General features: G+C 49.3%; 4 protein-coding genes across 4 annotated transcripts; 3 read left to right on the top strand and 1 right to left on the bottom strand.

Annotated features, from left to right (window-relative positions):
* Positions 1-29: 29 nt before the first annotated feature.
* Positions 30-2,652, bottom strand: BC939DRAFT_467345 (uncharacterized protein). Its single transcript, XM_051557773.1, has one exon. It carries the CDS (start codon positions 2,342-2,344, stop codon positions 104-106), a length of 2,241 nt encoding a protein of 746 aa, XP_051407034.1. The 5' UTR covers positions 2,345-2,652; the 3' UTR covers positions 30-103.
* A 6,092-nt stretch (positions 2,653-8,744) lies between these two features.
* Positions 8,745-10,002, top strand: BC939DRAFT_481575 (uncharacterized protein; the record flags this gene model as incomplete). The annotated part of the gene is made up of 4 exons (XM_051559037.1): positions 8,745-8,831; positions 9,024-9,104; positions 9,605-9,746; positions 9,986-10,002. The coding sequence occupies 4 exons, from the start codon at positions 8,745-8,747 to the stop codon at positions 10,000-10,002; spliced, it is 327 nt and encodes a 108-aa protein (XP_051407033.1).
* A 763-nt stretch (positions 10,003-10,765) lies between these two features.
* On the top strand, positions 10,766-16,617 carry BC939DRAFT_467344 (uncharacterized protein). The gene is made up of 9 exons (XM_051557772.1): positions 10,766-10,849; positions 10,967-12,063; positions 12,176-12,685; positions 12,771-13,506; positions 13,590-14,056; positions 14,150-14,413; positions 14,510-14,680; positions 14,800-15,507; positions 15,630-16,617. Exons 2-9 carry the CDS (start codon positions 11,062-11,064, stop codon positions 16,380-16,382), a joined length of 4,611 nt encoding a protein of 1,536 aa, XP_051407032.1. The 5' UTR covers positions 10,766-10,849; positions 10,967-11,061; the 3' UTR covers positions 16,383-16,617.
* Positions 16,618-17,938, top strand: BC939DRAFT_467342 (uncharacterized protein). The gene is made up of 2 exons (XM_051557771.1): positions 16,618-16,823; positions 17,031-17,938. The coding sequence occupies exons 1-2, from the start codon at positions 16,694-16,696 to the stop codon at positions 17,852-17,854; spliced, it is 954 nt and encodes a 317-aa protein (XP_051407031.1). The 5' UTR covers positions 16,618-16,693; the 3' UTR covers positions 17,855-17,938.
* The last annotated feature ends 72 nt before the right edge of the window (positions 17,939-18,010 follow it).

Genomic DNA, 18,010 nt, shown 5'->3' with positions numbered 1-18,010 from the left:
TGCCAATAATATTTTTGATTCTTTTTTTTTTCAGCGCGCTGCAGATGTTCTGCTCTTTCGTTTGTTTATTTTTGTCCCGGGAGAACATGGATTTTGTCTATGACTAATCTCTGTCCATGTACTCGGCAGGAGGAGCATAAGGATGATAATGCATTGGTTGTCCATCCAAAGGGCTGAGCGGGGACATCATCTGCATACCCATATGGGGTCCGATGTTGACAGACATGCCTTGATGTTGGTACTGGTGATGTTGTTGTTGAGAAGGGTCGTGCGCTACATGTCCCATGCTCTGCGCCTGCGCATAGTCGAAGGAAGGATGTGCCTGCATGGCATGAAAGTGTTGTTGTTGCTGTTGTTGTTGTTGTTGTTGTTGCTGCTGCTGTTGCTGTTGATGATGGTAGGCCTGGGCATGCGCCTGCGCTTGCGCCTGGATTTGTTGCTGTTGATGATGATGTTGTGCCTGGATATGTGCTTGCGCTTGAATCTGTGCTCCCGTTTCCGCTTGTGCCCGTTGCTGTGGCTGCGGCTGTCCCGCAGCCGCCGAGCCCGAGCCCTTACCCGTCTCGTAACGGGACCTCCGGCGGATGACATTTCGCTTGAGGGAGATTGGTCTGTGGACATGGTGCAGCTTGTAGTACAGCCCGCATGCATTGCAAAGGATTTCGCCAGCGTCGTCCTTGCGCCACAAAGGGGTCAATGTCGTCTTACAATTGGTGCATGTCGGCTGCAGGCCCGCCGCCGAAGTCGACGATCGAGATCCGGGTCCTCCTAACGAGGACGACAACGAATCATCTGCACATGCACCGTCGAGGAGAAGCCCGTCGCAATCGCGCGGGTTTTGGCTGGCCAGCATGGGCTGGTCACCAACGTTGGCGCCGCCGCTCTTGAGGCCGCCCTTTGCCACACCGGCAGTTGCGCCATACGAGTTCCCTTGCTGCTGTGTTTGCTGCAGATGTTTGGGCCGATGGACCGCATGCAACTTGTGGTACAGTCCACAGGCATTGCATAATGGTTCGTTGTCGGCTGAACGTCGCCAAAGCGGCGTCACCGTAACACCGCAGTTCTGGCATCGGACACCCATGCCGGCCGCGGCCCTGATCGCTGCCTTCGAAGGCTTACGTGCCTTGTTCTGTTTGGCGGGCCTAGGCTCAGTTTGGGACCCATCCGCAGAGGAGGCAACCGAGGAGGATGTCGAAGTCGAGGAGAGACGGCGGTGGCCTGAGAGGTATGGATGGTCCGATCCGTGGCTGTAGGCTGTCGAGACCGGAGAGATCGTCGGCAGCGAATTGGATCGGTTGAGAAGTACGGTGGGGCCATTGTGACTCTCAACCATCGGGGATGTAGGCGTCAGGGGCGATAATGGACGTGGCTGCCGAATGATATACATGGACTGGGGACGAGGCGTCGAGGGCAGGTCATGACTAATACGGAGCGGTGAGGGCGTCGAGGACGGCGTGTTTGGAGGAGAGATCAGACCAGCTTGGAGTTGGATTTGTTGCAGGTTCTTGGGCCTGAGCGACTGCTGTGAGCGAATGGGGAAAGGCTGTTGCTGTTGCTGTTGTGGAAGGATAGCTGGTCGGCTCTGATGCAGCTGCTGTTGTTGTTGCTGTTGCTGGTTCTGAATGCCTGGTGGGATAATGCTCTGGATCGCGCTTGGCTGTCCTGTTAGGGCCTGTGTGGCTGCAGTCAGATACGATATTGGCGAAGAAGGCCAGGCAGAGAAGATGTCTGCATTGTTCTGATCGAATGGATATTCTTGGTATGAGTTGAACTCGAGCGGGGTCAGTTGAGGACGGGGGCTGCTACCCATGCTGATGTCGCCAATAGACAGGGCCAGCCAGTCTTGATTGGATTGAAGGGTGTCGAGATTTGAGAGCGAGTCCTTGCTGTCCAGCAGCAAGGGTGCAGTCATGTTGTTAGAAATACAAGAGGAGAAAGAAGGGGCCAAGGAGGAAGGAGAGGCAGGTATTGATGTAGCTACAGATGTGGTTGAGGTAGCGGTGGGGTAGAACGATAAAGAGGAAGGGACGGCAGATGTCGAGGTGGGCATGGACATTAGGACCTCTTGTGGAGATGTGCTAGTTAGCGTATATGAGGTCAAATTAGATGCTACTGTGGTTGCCGCCATGGTCGCTGCGGTCGTAGATGTGACGGTAGCACCAGAAGAGGACATGGTTGTGGCTGTGGTGGCAGACGGCACGGCCGAGGATGTCTCCGTGGGGAAGCCAAAGTCATTCGAGAGGAAGGGCATCGCGAGTATGCTTGGTACCATCGATGCTGCTGCTGCTGCAGATGTCGTGGGATGGCTTGCGTCTGAGATAGGGTAATCGGCCATGATATACATATGTGTCGGATGAAACTTGGGGTGTGGAGGTGTGAGGGTATGAAGATGTGATGTGAAGCAGAGAGGGGAGAAGCTAGAAATTGGTTAAATTAGTGGGGGGAAATACAAAGTAGAAGATAAGTGTGCCAAATGCGAAAGAAAAGAGACAGCTACGAAAAGGTAGGAGACAGGAAGAGTAGAAGAGGAAAGAAAAAAGAGAGTGTGAAAGAGAGAAGCAACAGAAGAAGAGAAGGTACGACTTTGCCGGGATGGACAGAAGATGCGTGTTTATATAAAATCCAAGGAGCACACCTCATTCCGTATTTGGGTACGACTGAGGGTATTGAATGGACAAAGTTAATCAAACCAACAAGCTGGCAGGGATCCGCTTGGGAAACAACACACACAGACAACCACGGAGAGGATGACTCTATGGGACTCAATACTCTGGTTATAATAGTTGTAATAAAAGTTACCGGCAACCATGAAAATAAGAATAAGAATGAGAGAGTGCCCATCTGAGTTCACAATTTCAATGTGTTTTTTATTACTACTCTTTAGAGTACTGTTGAGTGGACCCTTTTTTCTTCTTTACTAGTTGGCGGTTCAAACGAAGAACCCTCAATACTTATTTCATACGGCGATGTTGCATGTATGAGCGCACGAATGGAGTGCAACCGCGCCAAGCGCAAGAGTATTGTATTGTAGTGTGAGTGAATTAAAAAGTGTCTGTCAATATATGGTTGCTGCAGTATATGAATATGGTGTATATACAGTAGACTACCCGTACGCAGCATGAATGGGGGGAGGGGGGTGGGGTGAAGCTCAAGAGAATAACATACCTGTTTCCATTCATTCGCGCAAATTAATTAATATGTCAATTGATGCGTGACCGATGCTCACCTTTACTTTGTTCTGTTTTCTCTTGCTCTCTCACTCACTCTCTCACTCACCCGCACTCGCTCTTGCTCTCTCTTCGTGCGTCTCTGGCTCGCCTGTCTGTTGTCTGTTCCCCATCATCTCGCGCCCACGAGCGCCTCTGCCCAACTCATTCGCCTATTCAGTTCTAATGGGGCCTGTTTGTGTAACACCCGCTCTCCTAAAACAACGCCTTAAGTAAACCTTAATCCCTCTCCCTCTTTCGATGGCGAGTTGTGAATGAATTGAAGATAGATTACTGATCGAGACAGTTATCCATCTGGCCATAGTCCCACACATCATCAACTAGGAATCGGACCGTTACATAGTCAGAATGAAAAGCACACAGGTCCAAAAAAAAAAAAAAAAAAGAAAGAAGGAGACAGAGGGCCTAGATACTCAATCTCCCCCTTCCTCACCAATCTGTTGCTCCCGCTTATTGCTGTATACGTTTGTGTGGAGCGCACCAAGCTGCCGTCGTCGCTGCTGCCGTTGCACATGGACATCTGCAACATACTGGGATGTGTCCGAACAATACGCACCGCACAACTCCCTGGCTTTTTTATTTTTATTTTTATTTTTATTTTCCCTCTCGCGTCATCGCCACTCACACCCACAGGCGCAACGCATATCGCCACCCCTGTGGAATAAAATGAAGAAAAAACAGGGGGTGGGGTTTAGGGAACTCCGTATTTTTTCCTATGGCAGTGTACTTCGCCATCCCCTGTTCTTTCATGCAACTGTTCCATGAACAATGCAGCCTGAGAGACATCTGGACATCTTTCCTCGTGGCCGTCTTTTTCTCTGCATGACAAACATCCCAGCGAGAACCAAAAGGCGCCTCGTCAAGCGTAGAGTCACCATGCAGCGGCCAAGGACGCCGTCTTGAAACGATTGCAAGCACATGGTCATGCAGTATATCTGCTCATGCGCTATTCCTGTGCTCTGATGGGAAGAGCACTCGGCTTCAGGCTGAGGATACACGCATCCAGGTCCTCCTCGCTTCACGACCCTTTGAACTCCGAGGGCCCGTCGTGCCTTTAGTGACAGGCCCATGAAAACATGTCCCTCAGAAGACTCTTTTCTTTCCCATGGAGAAGAACAGGCAGGGTAAGGAAAATGGCTAAAAAAAACTTGTGCATGTGTCTGTTCGCCATGGAACAATTCCAACTATACCGTTTGCTTGCCTGCCTACCTCTGCCTAGCCTCGTCTTTTGCGTGAGATCACATGGATTGGACTCATTCGGCCCCTGCTTTTTTTTTCATGAACTTTAGGGACCAGATCAAGACTCCATTTACGATGACGAGTAGCGTGAGCGCTGCATTATGTCGGTGCTTGTAAACCCTATACCCGGACTCAGTAAAATGAGGCCAGATCAGACAGATTCTTGAAGTTGGAATACATCACTCTCGAAGCAAGAACACAATACCTTGTCAAACTAGGATGGTTTCTCATTAATTTCGCTCCTAATTCTCTTTTCCTTCTTCATCCTTTGTCTTTGTCTTTTTTTTTATTTTTTTGATGCTGACTGTTGAACCTCTCGACTTCGTACTTCTCAAAGAATGCTTGAGTGAATGCATAGTTTGCCCATTATAAATGAAAGGATCAAAGACGGCGCTCCATCACTTGTTAGTTTATTTCGATAATGTGGATCCTTGCACGTCATCTATTCTTTACTCTGGCGAACGACGAATCTGAATCTTCCAAAAAAAAAAAAGGCAGTAACGATGACAACCTGTAGGCATACATCTATTCGATGCTATCTTGCAGATGAATGGCGCAATAGTCTCATGGTTATGCGTATGGGCAGTAGAATGTGTAGAGCGTGTTGTGCCCTGTAAGTCTAGGACGCGTGTTACCGTAGACATCTAGACATCTATGCGGCGCGGACTCACCATGCGCAATGGGTACCATGGAAATGTACATGTAGGCTATGTACCTTTGCTGGCCTCGTTGCGGTTTCGCTCTGAGCGCGAAGGCTGTGACCTTCAATTTTTTATGGTGGGCGAGGGCTATGAGGGCGAGTGATTTGTGGAGAGGGGGCATGCAAGCACGGGTTACACAAGGCGATATCTTATCTTGGGCCAATCGAATCTCTCGATGGGCATCGTTTTCTAAACCTTGAAATGGCTACACTTACGTACCATTTCGCCCTCTTACATACCATGACACCCCAGACTGATCCCCTCTGTGCAATGGCAGCCCTCCCCCCGCGCTCTTTATCCCCCGCCCCACTCATTTCAGCAATGGAATGCGACAAAGGAAGGCAAATAAGAAAAAACACATGCCTCATACGGTATAGAAAGTCAATATGTACAAGTAATTAAACTTAGGATGTGAGCAGCAGATGTAGCAAATGATGATCTTCGGTGGAATTTGCATCTGACCCCATCTGCGATGCCAGAAATGAGAAATGAAGCTGCTGTCGACATGAACGCTATTTCACCCAAACATACGGCTCTCCTGTCCCTTGCTTCCCTTCCACGTCTAGGCAGGGTCCTGAGATAGCGGCAAAGATAAATTAGTGTTCCCATCTCTGGAGGCCCACCATCTTGGCCGCAGGGTTAGAAATCACAACGATCAACATGGTTGTGCACACACAGACTGCAGCAACGACGCTGCAATACCGTAATCCGGAAATTGGAGCTCACTGCGTTCTGTGTCGGAGCTTACACTTCATTGCATCGAATTTTTTGTGGGGCGGAGCCAGGAGGGGGGTAGAACATGCCTCCTGACGGTTTTTTCCGTGGACATTGCGCTTCCAAGCAGAAAAAGACAGTTCAAATGAGATTGGTATCGTGCATGAACATAATAGATCGTGGTGGGGTGAGACAGATGAGCAGCACACACGCTGCTGCTGATGGAGATAGCAGAAAACCCTTGCATACACCTTTGTCGATTTGTTTACAGGCGCCCTTTCTGAGCCTTACAAGGCAATGTCACACCAAAAAAAAATAAAAAATACGCCCATGGTTAAACACGAAGAGGTCATTCTTATTCTCAGTTGTCTTGCTGCCTCTTGGATCGGTGCGCTACCTGTCTGTTGCAAACCTTGCGCTTAGGTGAGCCAGACGAGCACTCGCCGGCTAGCAATCCCTATTCCTTCAATCGCTAGAAGGGGTTACATGAGTATGTTGTTTGAGTGATGTGTCTATTGTCTGTTTATTGATTTGTTGTCCCAGTTTTTGATCGCCCATTTTTTCTTTTCCCTGCTTGCTCTCGTCTGGAATCCTGATGTAAAGCTCCGTTGGAATGGTTGTCGGAATCAAAGTTATCTCTGCCTACAGTTATATCATTGCTAGGTCACAAAGTACTTTTGCTAGACTCGCATGCACTCTCTTATCAAGCGGCCTATCCACATACCCCTCCTGCATGCATCCCTTGCGTGTGTTTTGGTCAGCCCGCAGCTCATTTCTAATCAACCCTTGAGACGTTCAAGGGAGGATGCGTTATCCTGACAGATATCTGTAGCTGCTGTTATTACCTCCAACGGGTCTGTTCTTCAATGTACTACATCATTAAAATACGATAACGAGAAATCAAGTGAATGACGGTATTCAAGATCATTGCGATGTCTTCGACGTGGGTCTCAAATTTCCCTTATCAGGCTTGTCCGAGCAAGCCCATGAGGACATAGGACTTTTACATTCGTGGAGACCTACTTCCTTTCGTCCGTCCTTTAGGCGCGTCTCCGCCAAAAGGAAAAATAAATTACTCTTATCGCCGCGTTGCTCATTTTCGTAGGCACGTTAATGCGTCCCTTGAAGATTGCTCAAAGGCTATGCGGCGCTCTTTAGTATTGACTTTTTGCCTTTTGGATCTCACCCTTCCACCACATCCTCAATCCTGGGATGCAGGATCCGCGATTGAATGCATGGTCTATTGAACTTTAACCAACCTGGGCCTTGTGAGCGTGGAAGCAGCTTCATTTTCCGTGGAGTGAGCCCTTGCAGTAGAAAAAAAACCCCCCCTTGAGATTCTCGTGGAAGCGAAGACTCCGTGTCGTTAAAATTCCGAAGGTGTAAAGGATGCTAAAGACGCATGATGATCTTTGTCGGACCGTCCGTTCGAATGCCTAGAACTGCTTCGTACACGTATCTTATTGGACCTTCCAGTGCAGGATCGCGGATTAAGCGATCGAGGACCAAGCGATCGAGGACCGACAAGTGGTTCGTCCTTTGCCTCTGGCGCACTATCGCTTGCAGCCAGACTAGGCTTGCTTGACCTAGGACGAATGACCAGCGTGGGTTTCCTTTTTCCGATCGACTGAGGTAATCAAGACGGAGAGGAACAAGTGGCCTTTTTGGTTTTGGATGCATCGAGTCTGTGGTCAAATAGCATTGCAGCTATGACTATAAGTGTCGTTTCTTTCTCCTCTTCAATGGATCTTGCATTCAAATCGCAAGTCCGCATTGAATATGATTCGTATTTGCAGGTTGAGCTTTGTCGCACGTCTAAAACCTCAAAGAAGACCAGTAACAGGTATTACAATACATAGACTGAAGAGAAGGGTAATGACTAGTGAGTCATGAACAAATTGTTTAAGCTAAGGCTTCTTCAATGGCGCCCGACTTCGGCTCTCTACCTAGGCTCATTGCTCGCCATGCAAGGGCGCACCCTGCTTAAATGAATGTTTTCTTTGTTTTTGTTTCTAAGAAGCGAATGAGCTCATAAACAACTCCCTTGCAGTTCTCATGTTTATGGTCAAGGATCTGCCTCCCCCCGCGCGTTTCACAGCAATGTTCCGTACCTTCAATCGCGCTCTCTATTTCAAGTATTAATTCCAGGGCAATATCTAATGAGGTAAGGGAGTATGTGATGTGAGCCGGGCGGTTTAATTTGCTGGGTCAGAGTGGAAGTGTTCTCCGTGGAACATTGTCCGTAGGTACTCGCGATTTTGATACCCCTTGGAAGATATTGTACAACGGTAGATAGTATATCTTTCGAGTACTCTCCTGCTCTGCTGTTCAGTATGTTGAATGTGCCTTGATCGCGAAAAAATAAAATAAAGGGATGATGATTGAGTAACCTCTAGACGCGCAAGACAAACATAACTACTGGATGTAAGACCATAGTTTTGAATAAACGCGCTGGTATAGACTTTGCAGCCGAAGTTGAGTGAAATAATCACGCGTCAAGTGTCAGCACGAAGAGGCGCAATATAATGAAATAAAAATAAGACATCAATAACACGCGAACGTGCATCTCTTTAGTCTGAGTGGCATGCAGGAGCGCGAATGGTTGGTGCGTCTGTAGCCTTCAGGAACAGACTAAGAAAAAGCATACAGGTTGTCTACGTGAAGACTGTCGAGAGGTCTAGAGCCGAGGTCATTACGATGGTCTATTGGTCACGCGTTCAGGCTATGGGCCTGACTTTTTGTTTAGTGTCTAGAGTCTCACTGGCGCCGTTACCTCTTCAATCTTTCAAGACAGTTCGTTTATTGATGTTTTTCTTTCTTTCATAGAATAAGGAAATGCTCACTGCCTTTTTTTTTTACCCCGATGGCTGCCCTTGCATGGTGCCCCAGGTCTGGTAAGACACCCTTGCATTGTAATGTTTTGGGTCATCCTGCAGATGTTATTGCAGGGGTAAGTAATATACCTGCAGCAAGAGCATTTTTGGCCCCACACAGCCAATGCACTCCATCATAACAACAGCTCCACCTGTCCGCAATAATAACAGAAAATAACAGCGACAGCGGCAGCAACAAGAATGAAAGCAAAAAAGAAACATCAACAAGAATGTTGATCCAGCTGCACGATGCGATAATCTACATACAGGTTCTGCTGCTGCTCCTCATTTACGACCGCAATATAGCCACGCACGAGAGCAATTTACAGCTCTTGGGATTTTGGGCCCAGGTACTTCATTTATCATGCATGTGTGCATGGACAGCAAGGAAATTGAGTTGCATCCTGCTGAAAAGCTTGGAGGTCTGCTCCAGGGCTTGTTTTGGGAGGAGAGGCAGTGTCTAAATTGTTACCATCACCAAAGTATTATGGTGTTAGCGAAAGAGTTATAGTTTCTCTAGATAATTAGCCCTGCCTCATCGCAATGCGCAAGCTTGATTGTAAGGAAAACAAGCAGCGCCTGGGGAGCGGGTGGCTCAAATAAGGTTTTCTGAAATGGCACTCCGTTTGTTCGAAAGAGAAGAAGGTTCATTGTCACAATGACACTGCGCCCTTTGCTAAACTACCCTTGGCAGACTCACAGTCGGCCATGCATCTCGTTTTGTGGTGCTCGTTGCGGCCTTTCCTCAACCATCGCAGGCTGGATCTGGACAGCAGTCCAACCTAGAAAGGTTCTCCCCCAAGAGAATGGGTTGTCCATTGGTGCCTATAGCTATCTATCCATTTTACAGTTTTCTTTGTACGACCTTGGGCGGGTTCAACACCGCTTCAGTATGGACATTAGAGCACTAAAGAGACATCGGAGCAGCCGTCATGTGGAGAACACAAAGGCAGGAAAGAAAGATGCCGAAGATGAGGCAGGGTTTGAAGAAAGTAGATGGTGGACTAACGGCTTACAATGGCTGATGGGAAGGTGTTTGTTTTTGGCATGCTTGTCTGCATGCCGTTTTGAACAACGTGAACGGTGTTGGAATACAGGCCTAAAAAGAGTGCATGAATGAATACAACTTGACGCAGTGTCATTCGAGCTAGGTTTAACAAGCATGCAGCTCAGGGGGAGGCCCCATGCTCTAGTCGCCTACAGGGACAAAGATATATTGGATATATCATAGACTACCGCTGGTTTTAATTTCCAACAGGTACAATGAATCTGCTGAAGGACGCGGAACATGTCCTCTTTTGGGCAACTCCTGTGCTGTTTTGACAGGCGCCCCGAACACACTAGCCAACAGGCCCACGCTTGAATGGGCTAAAAATGACTGAGTTGAAAGAGCGACGCCTCATGCCTGTTGTATTCACTGTGCCCACTGTAAATTTCTCTCACCAGAAACCCATCTCCCTGCTTCAATGCAATTGCAATTTGGAGTATGACAGAGACGCAACATTTTCGCGAGCTCCCTTTTACTATGAATGCTTTCCAGGGGCCAGAACGTTTTCTTGCAAAGGCGTACGACACAGCAAATCCAGGACTTATTTTTGAGACGGCAATCTTCGGTAATTCCATAACTCATCATTCAACCGAAAGGAGGGGGGCTCAATCGTCGCAGTGCACTGCGCGTGATGAACACGCTCTCTCTCGAGGAGCCGGAGAGCCGGAACCGTAGGGAACATACTTACACAACACTGCATAGTTTTTCAATTTCTGGAGAACACAGAGCCCACGCTGCTGCTCCACGGACTCAACTCAATAATTTCTCAAGGTCTAAAAGCCATGCATACACTTTATCGAGGCAAAAAATAAAAAAACAAAGTAGAAAAATGCGGGGCGGAGGGTGAGCGGAGGGTGAGCGGAAGCCCTCGTCTATCCTGTCGTTTTCGCCGTCGCGCCTGTTTTGTCCGCTCAAGCGTTAGGCTACAGCTGTTTCCCAGGATGTTGATTTGTAGACCCATTACGCGATTTTATCGCGTCCCCATTGGCTGGAACCTCCCATCTCGTCTCGTTGCTTTCAGCTTCTCCAAAGTCGAAAAAAGGGCTAGTTGTTGTTGAGGATATTGGGATTGTTTTTAGTTTGTTTAGGAACGTCCGGGCGTTGGGTAGCGACGTTTGTTTTGAGCGGATTGACCACTATATAAAAAAATAGACAGCTTACCAGCGCTTACTGCCACAGTCCAGAACGCGAGGTTCAAACTTTCCCCAAAAGGTGTAACACTGCAATGGGCCTGTGCCATGTGCCAATGGTAACGTGACATGCTTGGCGGCGAAGGCGATGTCGGTGTGTGGAATGAATGCCAAGAGCGCATCTCCGAACTCGACAACATCACCGATCTAGAACAGGGACGACACAGAGAAACCAGGATGTCGTTCAACAGCGAGACCATAGAGAGTATGCGTGCTAGCAGCGCGTTTGCGGACCTTCTCCAGCGGCTGAGTCTTGCGGACCCCACGTCCGAAAGGGATGGTAGTACTTCCAATGATACCGGCAAAAAGTTTGGGGCACAAATAACACCAACAGTCGATTATACCCTCGCCAGAGAGCAAACGGAACTCTCCAGTCAGCGCTCCAGCCTGGACTTTTCATTTTCGTCGCTACATATTTCTGCGGAGGAATGGGAGGAGATCGACCGAGAAAGCTCGGGTATTGCATCTACAGTATTACCACCAAAGGACGACACGGACGTCTCTTTAACAGTGTCCAAGGCGTCCAGAGCCGAGACAGCCGTCGATGCGGTCAATATTGAAATCTCTCGCCAGGTTCCAGCCCACGGCAAGTTCAAGTATTCGCCGTCAGTGCTCGCCCACCATGCTAATACTGCATGCGAGAAAATGTTACATCTAAAGGGGGCGCAACTGTGGCAAGAAGCCCTTCAGCCAAAACCAGGACATACCGACAATGGCCGCAGCAGAGAACCAGCAACCATTGCAGAGGCAACCATGACGCGGGGCATAGTTTTCGAGAGCCGCCTTCAGGAGAGCATACCGAAGAAAGTCGACTGCGAGGCTGAACAGGACAAGGATTCGTTCTTCCGTCTGGCGATCAGTGATTATGGCACCACGCTTTGTCAGGCGATTTTTTCGCTCGACGACAGCTTTTACACCCCGGAGATGAAGGAGGCTGGGATTGTTTTTGGGCGATTTATCCCAGATTTTATCAGAATCTTGCGAGGGACACTGCGACCGGACGGGACACACAAAAAGAGGTTGTATATCATTGATGCCAAGTCATCCTCATATATCAAAGTCAGCCACCAGGTAAGGAAACAGGATAGCTGTTAGATTCTCGCTGGGTAACAGAGCTGCAGATGTTTGGAATAAGAACTGGCGTTCATTACTGACGTTCATTCTTGTCTGAACTTTACTCTAGTTCCAAGTAACGCTGTACGCCATCTTTCTCGACCACCTCATCAAACTGCACGGGCAGCAGGATCTTGTAGAAGTCGATTTCCGGGGCGGTGTCTGGATTCCGCAGCACGAGGAACCAACGACCTTCTCACTCGCGTTCATGCGACCAGTCGTGGAAGAATTTATTTTCAGGGACTTACCCGCTATATTGAAGAAGCCCCTTCGGTCTGTTGTTTGGCACATCGACAACTCTTGCCATCAATGCGAGTTCCTTCCCAGATGCAAGGGGGATGCTCTTGAGGAAAAGACCCTCTCGGTGATCCCTCTGCTCTCCAAGAGGTCGGCCCTCTGGATAAAATCGATGTTCAAGACATCCGTTGCTCCACAAACAGAGATCGAAGATCTTGAGGACCTGATAAAAGATCATGCCCACCTTAGTGACCTGCACAAGTCGTCCTTTACAAAGGTGCTTCATATGAACGAAGACAGAGACAGTGTGCTGTTGGCCTCTTATCGAGAGCGTGCGGTGAAGGTAAGGACTTCTCTGGACGTATCTATGTATACCTTGCGTCTCGCTTGACAGCAAGCTTACAGAAACATTCATTCCATTGGGATAGGTTCTGCCTCTTCGGACACTGGACCTGCCAAGACAGTATTGGGATCGGCTCTTTATCAATATCCTGACAGATCCGATGACATTACTACCGTACGGTTATTCGCTGGATACGTTCAAAGAGCGATCCACCTATCCAACGCGCTCTGTCTCTAAGGTCATTCCGTACTCGCCATATCAAGATTCCACTCGAGCTCCTGCTCACATCCAACTGACGTTAGAGTTGGTCGATACCCTATACGAATGTCTTCTCCATATATCAGAAATCAAGCCGAAGCCACCTGTCCTCTCCATCTTTTTCTATAGCCAGGCTATGCAGTCGGATCTCCACGCGTTATTGCTCAAAGTCATCTCACACAAGCCAGAGGGCGTATACACTTGGCCTGCTGTGATAAGAAGCCGGGCCATGGATCTGCTTACAAACATGTATGAAGATCCTAGCTTCCTCACGCTTTCGGAAATCGCAGGAACCAATATCAGGCTGCCAGATATGTTGCAGCTCACTCAAGGCTATAAAAACAGCTATCCCATGCACGACAAACGACTTTTCTCGATCGAAACCGCCATCCAGAGATTCTTGGTCCTCCCGGTCATTGGATCGTACTCGTTCAAGGATATTATGACCCATCTTGTCGATGTTGAGGCGCCAGCGATTATCTCTGACAGGGATCGTGACGACGATGGGTACAACCTGGACGCCTTCTATCAGCGTTGGACCAACGGTACAAGTCCAGGGGATGGTAAGTATTGGTATGTTACCTTGAGAGCTATATTCCACCTTCGATATCAAGTGCTCACTCCTGATAAATGTTTTGTCCATTAGTCCAACTGCAAATTAAAAAGTGGGCAGAGCAGCAGAATATAATCCTTATTTCGTTATATTCGTTGGTCCAACAAGAATGCGGAGATCTGTCAATGTTTCTCCTGGCTCCTCAGACCTCATTCAAAATGAGACGGCACCTCAAAATCCAGCATACCGTCTTGGCACAGTTTGCGTTCTTCCAGCAGTGGGAGGCCATCGTGCTCGCCGAGAAGAGGCGCTGGATGCGGATCACCCAGACAAGGGACGAGGCTATGCACAATCAGTACCTCTTTCGGTGTCGCTTCTTGAGGAGACACATCGGACCGCTACCGGGCGCAGAGCCAAGCACACGGGCGGTGTCGCGGACGCCCTCCAACACTCCATCGTCGGAATATATTGGCATGTTTGAGGTAACCAGTAAGCTGGAGCCAGGTGTCTTTGTAGGCGATACGTTCAAGAAATGGATCCTTAGCCCTGACAATGCAGCGGTAAGTGCGAATGATTCTAGATCGATATGCTTAATCTTATCCTAAACAACGCACTTACTATATCGCCTCTATCTTCTGTCAAAAATCCCGTAGGGTCTGAGAGAAAGGATGCAGTTTGACGATATCAGCGCGCTATTGCGAGGCTATGGACGGGGCTCGCCTGCAATCGCGCATGTTGCTCACTACGATCCCGAGTTCAAGATCGTATATGTGAGCGGCGCTTACAGCAACATGACTGAGGCCTTGGGGTTGACCGAAGGCGAGTATTACCTCCTGGAGCGCCGAGAATTTTGTCCGACATTGACCACATCCATGGACAAGCTGGTTGAGATAAACGGGAACTGTCGCCTCTTCTTAGTATGTTACGATCGCGATTCGTAGGGCTGTTCTTTCTTCACAGGCTTGGTCCCTGAAGATGATGTTAATGATTCTTTCTGAAAAAACTTTTTCTAGGAATTGATGAGGGATCCGAATAAGTGGGGACTGCAGCGTCCAGAACAATATATGGATATCTTTTTAGAATCGATGACCAGGCCTGCGCGACAGTATGATATGACGATCTCGCAAGAACAGGCCTTTTCAAAAGTCATCAATAATCGCATGCAAGTCATTTGGGGACCTCCTGTAAGCTGAGACATTATGCCATGTCGTATCGTTTCCATGACTGAGAGGCGACGGATTGCAGGAAAAAAAGAAAAAAAGCCGCCTGACAGACCTTCCACGTCTTTTATTTCCTCATTCAGGGCTCAGGAAAAACTCACTTCTTGGCGCTTGCTGTTCTGAGATTCATCGACATTTTACGCAGTCTATCAAACAAAGAGAAGGGACAAGGCCCGCAGACGATCGTCCTCACTGCATTCACGCACACCGCCATCAACAACCTGGTGGCACGAGTAGCCAAGCTGCACGATCTGATCGCTCCCCATATGGAGTCTGAGCCTCTCATTCGACCTTTGGTCCTCTACCGCCTCGGAGACCCATCCTCGATTAACATCAAGGGAGCCACGGTCGTTGATCCCCTTAACCTCACAAAACTTCAACGACAGGTAGAGGATGACGGCAACCCGGACATTGTACGCGTTGTCTGCGGTACAGTGTGGCAGATCCGAAAGGCGGCGCATCCTGAGAAAGGAGCTGAATATATGCGCAATATCCAGATGTTGATGATTGATGAGGGCAGTCAACTGCTGGCGGCGGATGCAATCCATGCGATCGAGTGCCTCGATCCTGAACGCGGGCGACTGATCGTGGCAGGAGACCACCTGCAGTTGGGACCCGTCATTATGGGAACCTATCCAGCGTCGGAGCATGCTATCGATGCGACGGGCTCGATCATGAAGAACTTGATGCGCAAGCGAGATAACACATCGGTGTCATTGGAGTGGATCGAAGGGTCCGTCGCAATGGATATTGGACCATGCACCTCTCAGCTCCAGGAAAACTTTCGCATGGTAATGATAGAAAAAAAAAAGAGATGCGGATTACATGTCTATCTATATTTCTTTGTATATCAAGAAACGTATTGACGATCATGCCCACATGGTGTTTACTTTCTTCCTATTCTGCTCTGTAGAATCGACAACTAGGAACATTCATGCAGAGGGTTTATGGACCCAGCTACCAAGTGCAGACACCGGGTAAATCGCTACCTTACAGTGGTGGTTTCCGAGGCTCATCCTTCCCACCCGAGATCCGTCGCACATTGGACCCGGATAGGTCGGCCATCTGCATCGAACTTCAGCTCACAGACGATGCATGTCAAGAGTCTGTCAGTGTGCGCAGCGACTCTAGGGCAGCCGCGTACCTCGAAGCTGTATTCGTTGCAGGCATTGTTGAGTATTATCTCGAGATGGTCGGACAAGACACTATCACGAGTCTCTTTGTGGCAGTACCCCATCACATCCAGCGACTCGCGATCCTCGATAAGATTCAACTACCAGAGCTGGAGCAAAAGTATCCTCTCGCGCAAATCAAGGTCGACACGATCGAGAAGATGCAGGGCCAAGAGGCTGATCTAGTGGTGGTGTGCTTTGCGCTCTTTAACGAGTCCACGTTGGTCAATGAGTTTGCGTATTTGTACTCGGTACACCGCTGGATTGTGGCGCTGTCGCGGGCTAGATGTAAGACTGTCCTGTTGTCGACACCCCAGTTGAAGTCGCCCAATATCATGGGTGGTGCGGGGAAGGCGAATCCAGGTGATTTGGAGAGTCTGGACGGGTGGGGCCTTTTGCAGGCGTATGATAAGTATGCGGAGGACCTTGGAGGAAAGCTCGTATGGCCGGTCAGTCGGGAGTTTCTGCAGGGTATTGGTATGCAAGGCGCCTGAGGTGGGATGTTCATTGAGAGTTTGAGACATGATCGGGATAAACACCCCACAAGTAAATAGCACCGCCCTGTGGGCGCAGTTTTTTTATAAGTGTGTCGTTTGCTCCATGCATGATGTCCGCATGGGAGTGCCCATCTAAAACAGTGGGGAGGTAAAAAATTGAGAGCCGACCCAAAAGAGAGCAATCCGCATAATCATACTGCAGAGTTCTCGTGTTCACGGCCTCTAGACCCTCACTCATTCATCTCTTTCTTCATCTCCCACGCTCTCATTCCACTCACTCCACCCCATCTCACATTGCAAAGAAGATCATGTTGGCCCAGTCGGACGCAAGCCTGAACGCGAAGAAGGAGGAGAGCAGCTTCAGGCAAGCACTGCACCATGTCGGGGAGAAGCTGCACCTCCGTTCACCTGCTCCTGTCGAGGATGTACCCCCTCCAGGTTAGAACGCACGCATATGAATATATACTCTCTTTGTCTTTACTCATTCGTGGAATCGTTGTCTTGGGTGCTTGCCATTCCATTTTCCTCCCATCTCGCGTGTCTGTTTTTGGAAACCGTCCCTGAAACCGTTCCTGAGACCATTAAAGTATTCCCTTTCAGACACGCGCCATTAACACCTGCACTCCATTCTGACCCTTACTGAAGTTCCTCCAAAGGATGAGAAATGGCTCGTCAATACCGTCAACAAGGCAGTCCCCGCAGACCAAGAGCCCGACCGTAGCTTCTGGGATAAGGTCTCCCACAAATACCACCGCTCTAAAACTGCCGCCGTCGCGGAAGAAGACGAGGCCGAAGCCGTCTCAATCAGCGTCCCCGCCGATGCTGCGCTCAAACACTTGGGCATCCAAGGCGACGACTCTGAGCTCCAAGCGAAGAAGAACTACTTTTTGCGAATGGCCGAACGCGTGAAAGTGAAGTTTGACGAGGACGACTCGGACTCGGACTCGGATTCGGATTCGGATGGTGCCGACCACAAGCCAAAGACAGAGCAAGAGAAACTCGAACGCAAGGAGCGCAAGAAACTGGCGCCCAAGGTCGATCCCAAAGAGATGAGGGAGGCCCATCTTGCCATTTACGGTCAGCCCACCGGGGTGGATCCAACTGCGGACCTGGAGGCGGATAAGAAGCTGTTTGGATCCTGGTGGGGATGCCATCCTCGTCGCTCCAGGGCGGAGAGGAAGCTGGCGAAGCAACAAGAGGCTGAGAAAGAGCGGCAGCGCGTTCTAGAGGAGCTGGCTGCCCAGCGCAGGGCCGAGGAAGAAGCTGCGGCGGCCGCTGCTAAGGCCGAACGGGAGGCGGCCGAGGCGGCTAAGAGAAAGTGGTGGCAGCTTAAGGCCCCTGAGACCCCGGAACAAAAGACGCAGAAGGCCAAGGAGAAACAGAGAGAGGAGGAGAAAAAGGAGCGCAAGTCGACTTCACGTAAACATCAGGCCATTGCTGCCGCAGGTACGTTCAAGGCCAGTTCGTAAGGAAATCTTTTGCCGCGTTTATAAGGTGCTAACAGAATTGCTGTACTTTCTTACGTCCATTAGCTGCATATGAGGCCATGAAGAAGTACCAGGAGCACCAGGAGAAAGATGGCAAGGAGGTGTCCCATGCCGAGATGAAGGCCGTTCTCGCCGGTA

The sequence above is a fragment of the Gamsiella multidivaricata genome, assembly GCF_025024155.1.
Source record: "Gamsiella multidivaricata strain RSA 2152 chromosome Unknown BC939scaffold_107, whole genome shotgun sequence".
Lineage (NCBI taxonomy): Eukaryota > Fungi > Mortierellomycota > Mortierellomycetes > Mortierellales > Mortierellaceae > Gamsiella > Gamsiella multidivaricata.
Note: the sequence above shows the minus strand (reverse complement) of the source record. Positions and strands in the feature narration are given on the sequence as shown.

Coding starts and splice junctions, on each gene's coding strand:
- BC939DRAFT_467345 (XM_051557773.1), bottom strand. CDS start 2,344: ATGTATATCATGGCCGATTACCCTATCTCAGACGCAAGCCATCCCACG.
- BC939DRAFT_467344 (XM_051557772.1), top strand. CDS start 11,062: ATGCTTGGCGGCGAAGGCGATGTCGGTGTGTGGAATGAATGCCAAGAG. Junction 12,064..12,175: donor ATATCAAAGTCAGCCACCAG/GTAAGGAAACAG, acceptor ACTTTACTCTAG/TTCCAAGTAACGCTGTACGC. Junction 14,414..14,509: donor GGAACTGTCGCCTCTTCTTA/GTATGTTACGAT, acceptor AACTTTTTCTAG/GAATTGATGAGGGATCCGAA.
- BC939DRAFT_467342 (XM_051557771.1), top strand. CDS start 16,694: ATGTTGGCCCAGTCGGACGCAAGCCTGAACGCGAAGAAGGAGGAGAGC. Junction 16,824..17,030: donor CGAGGATGTACCCCCTCCAG/GTTAGAACGCAC, acceptor CCCTTACTGAAG/TTCCTCCAAAGGATGAGAAA.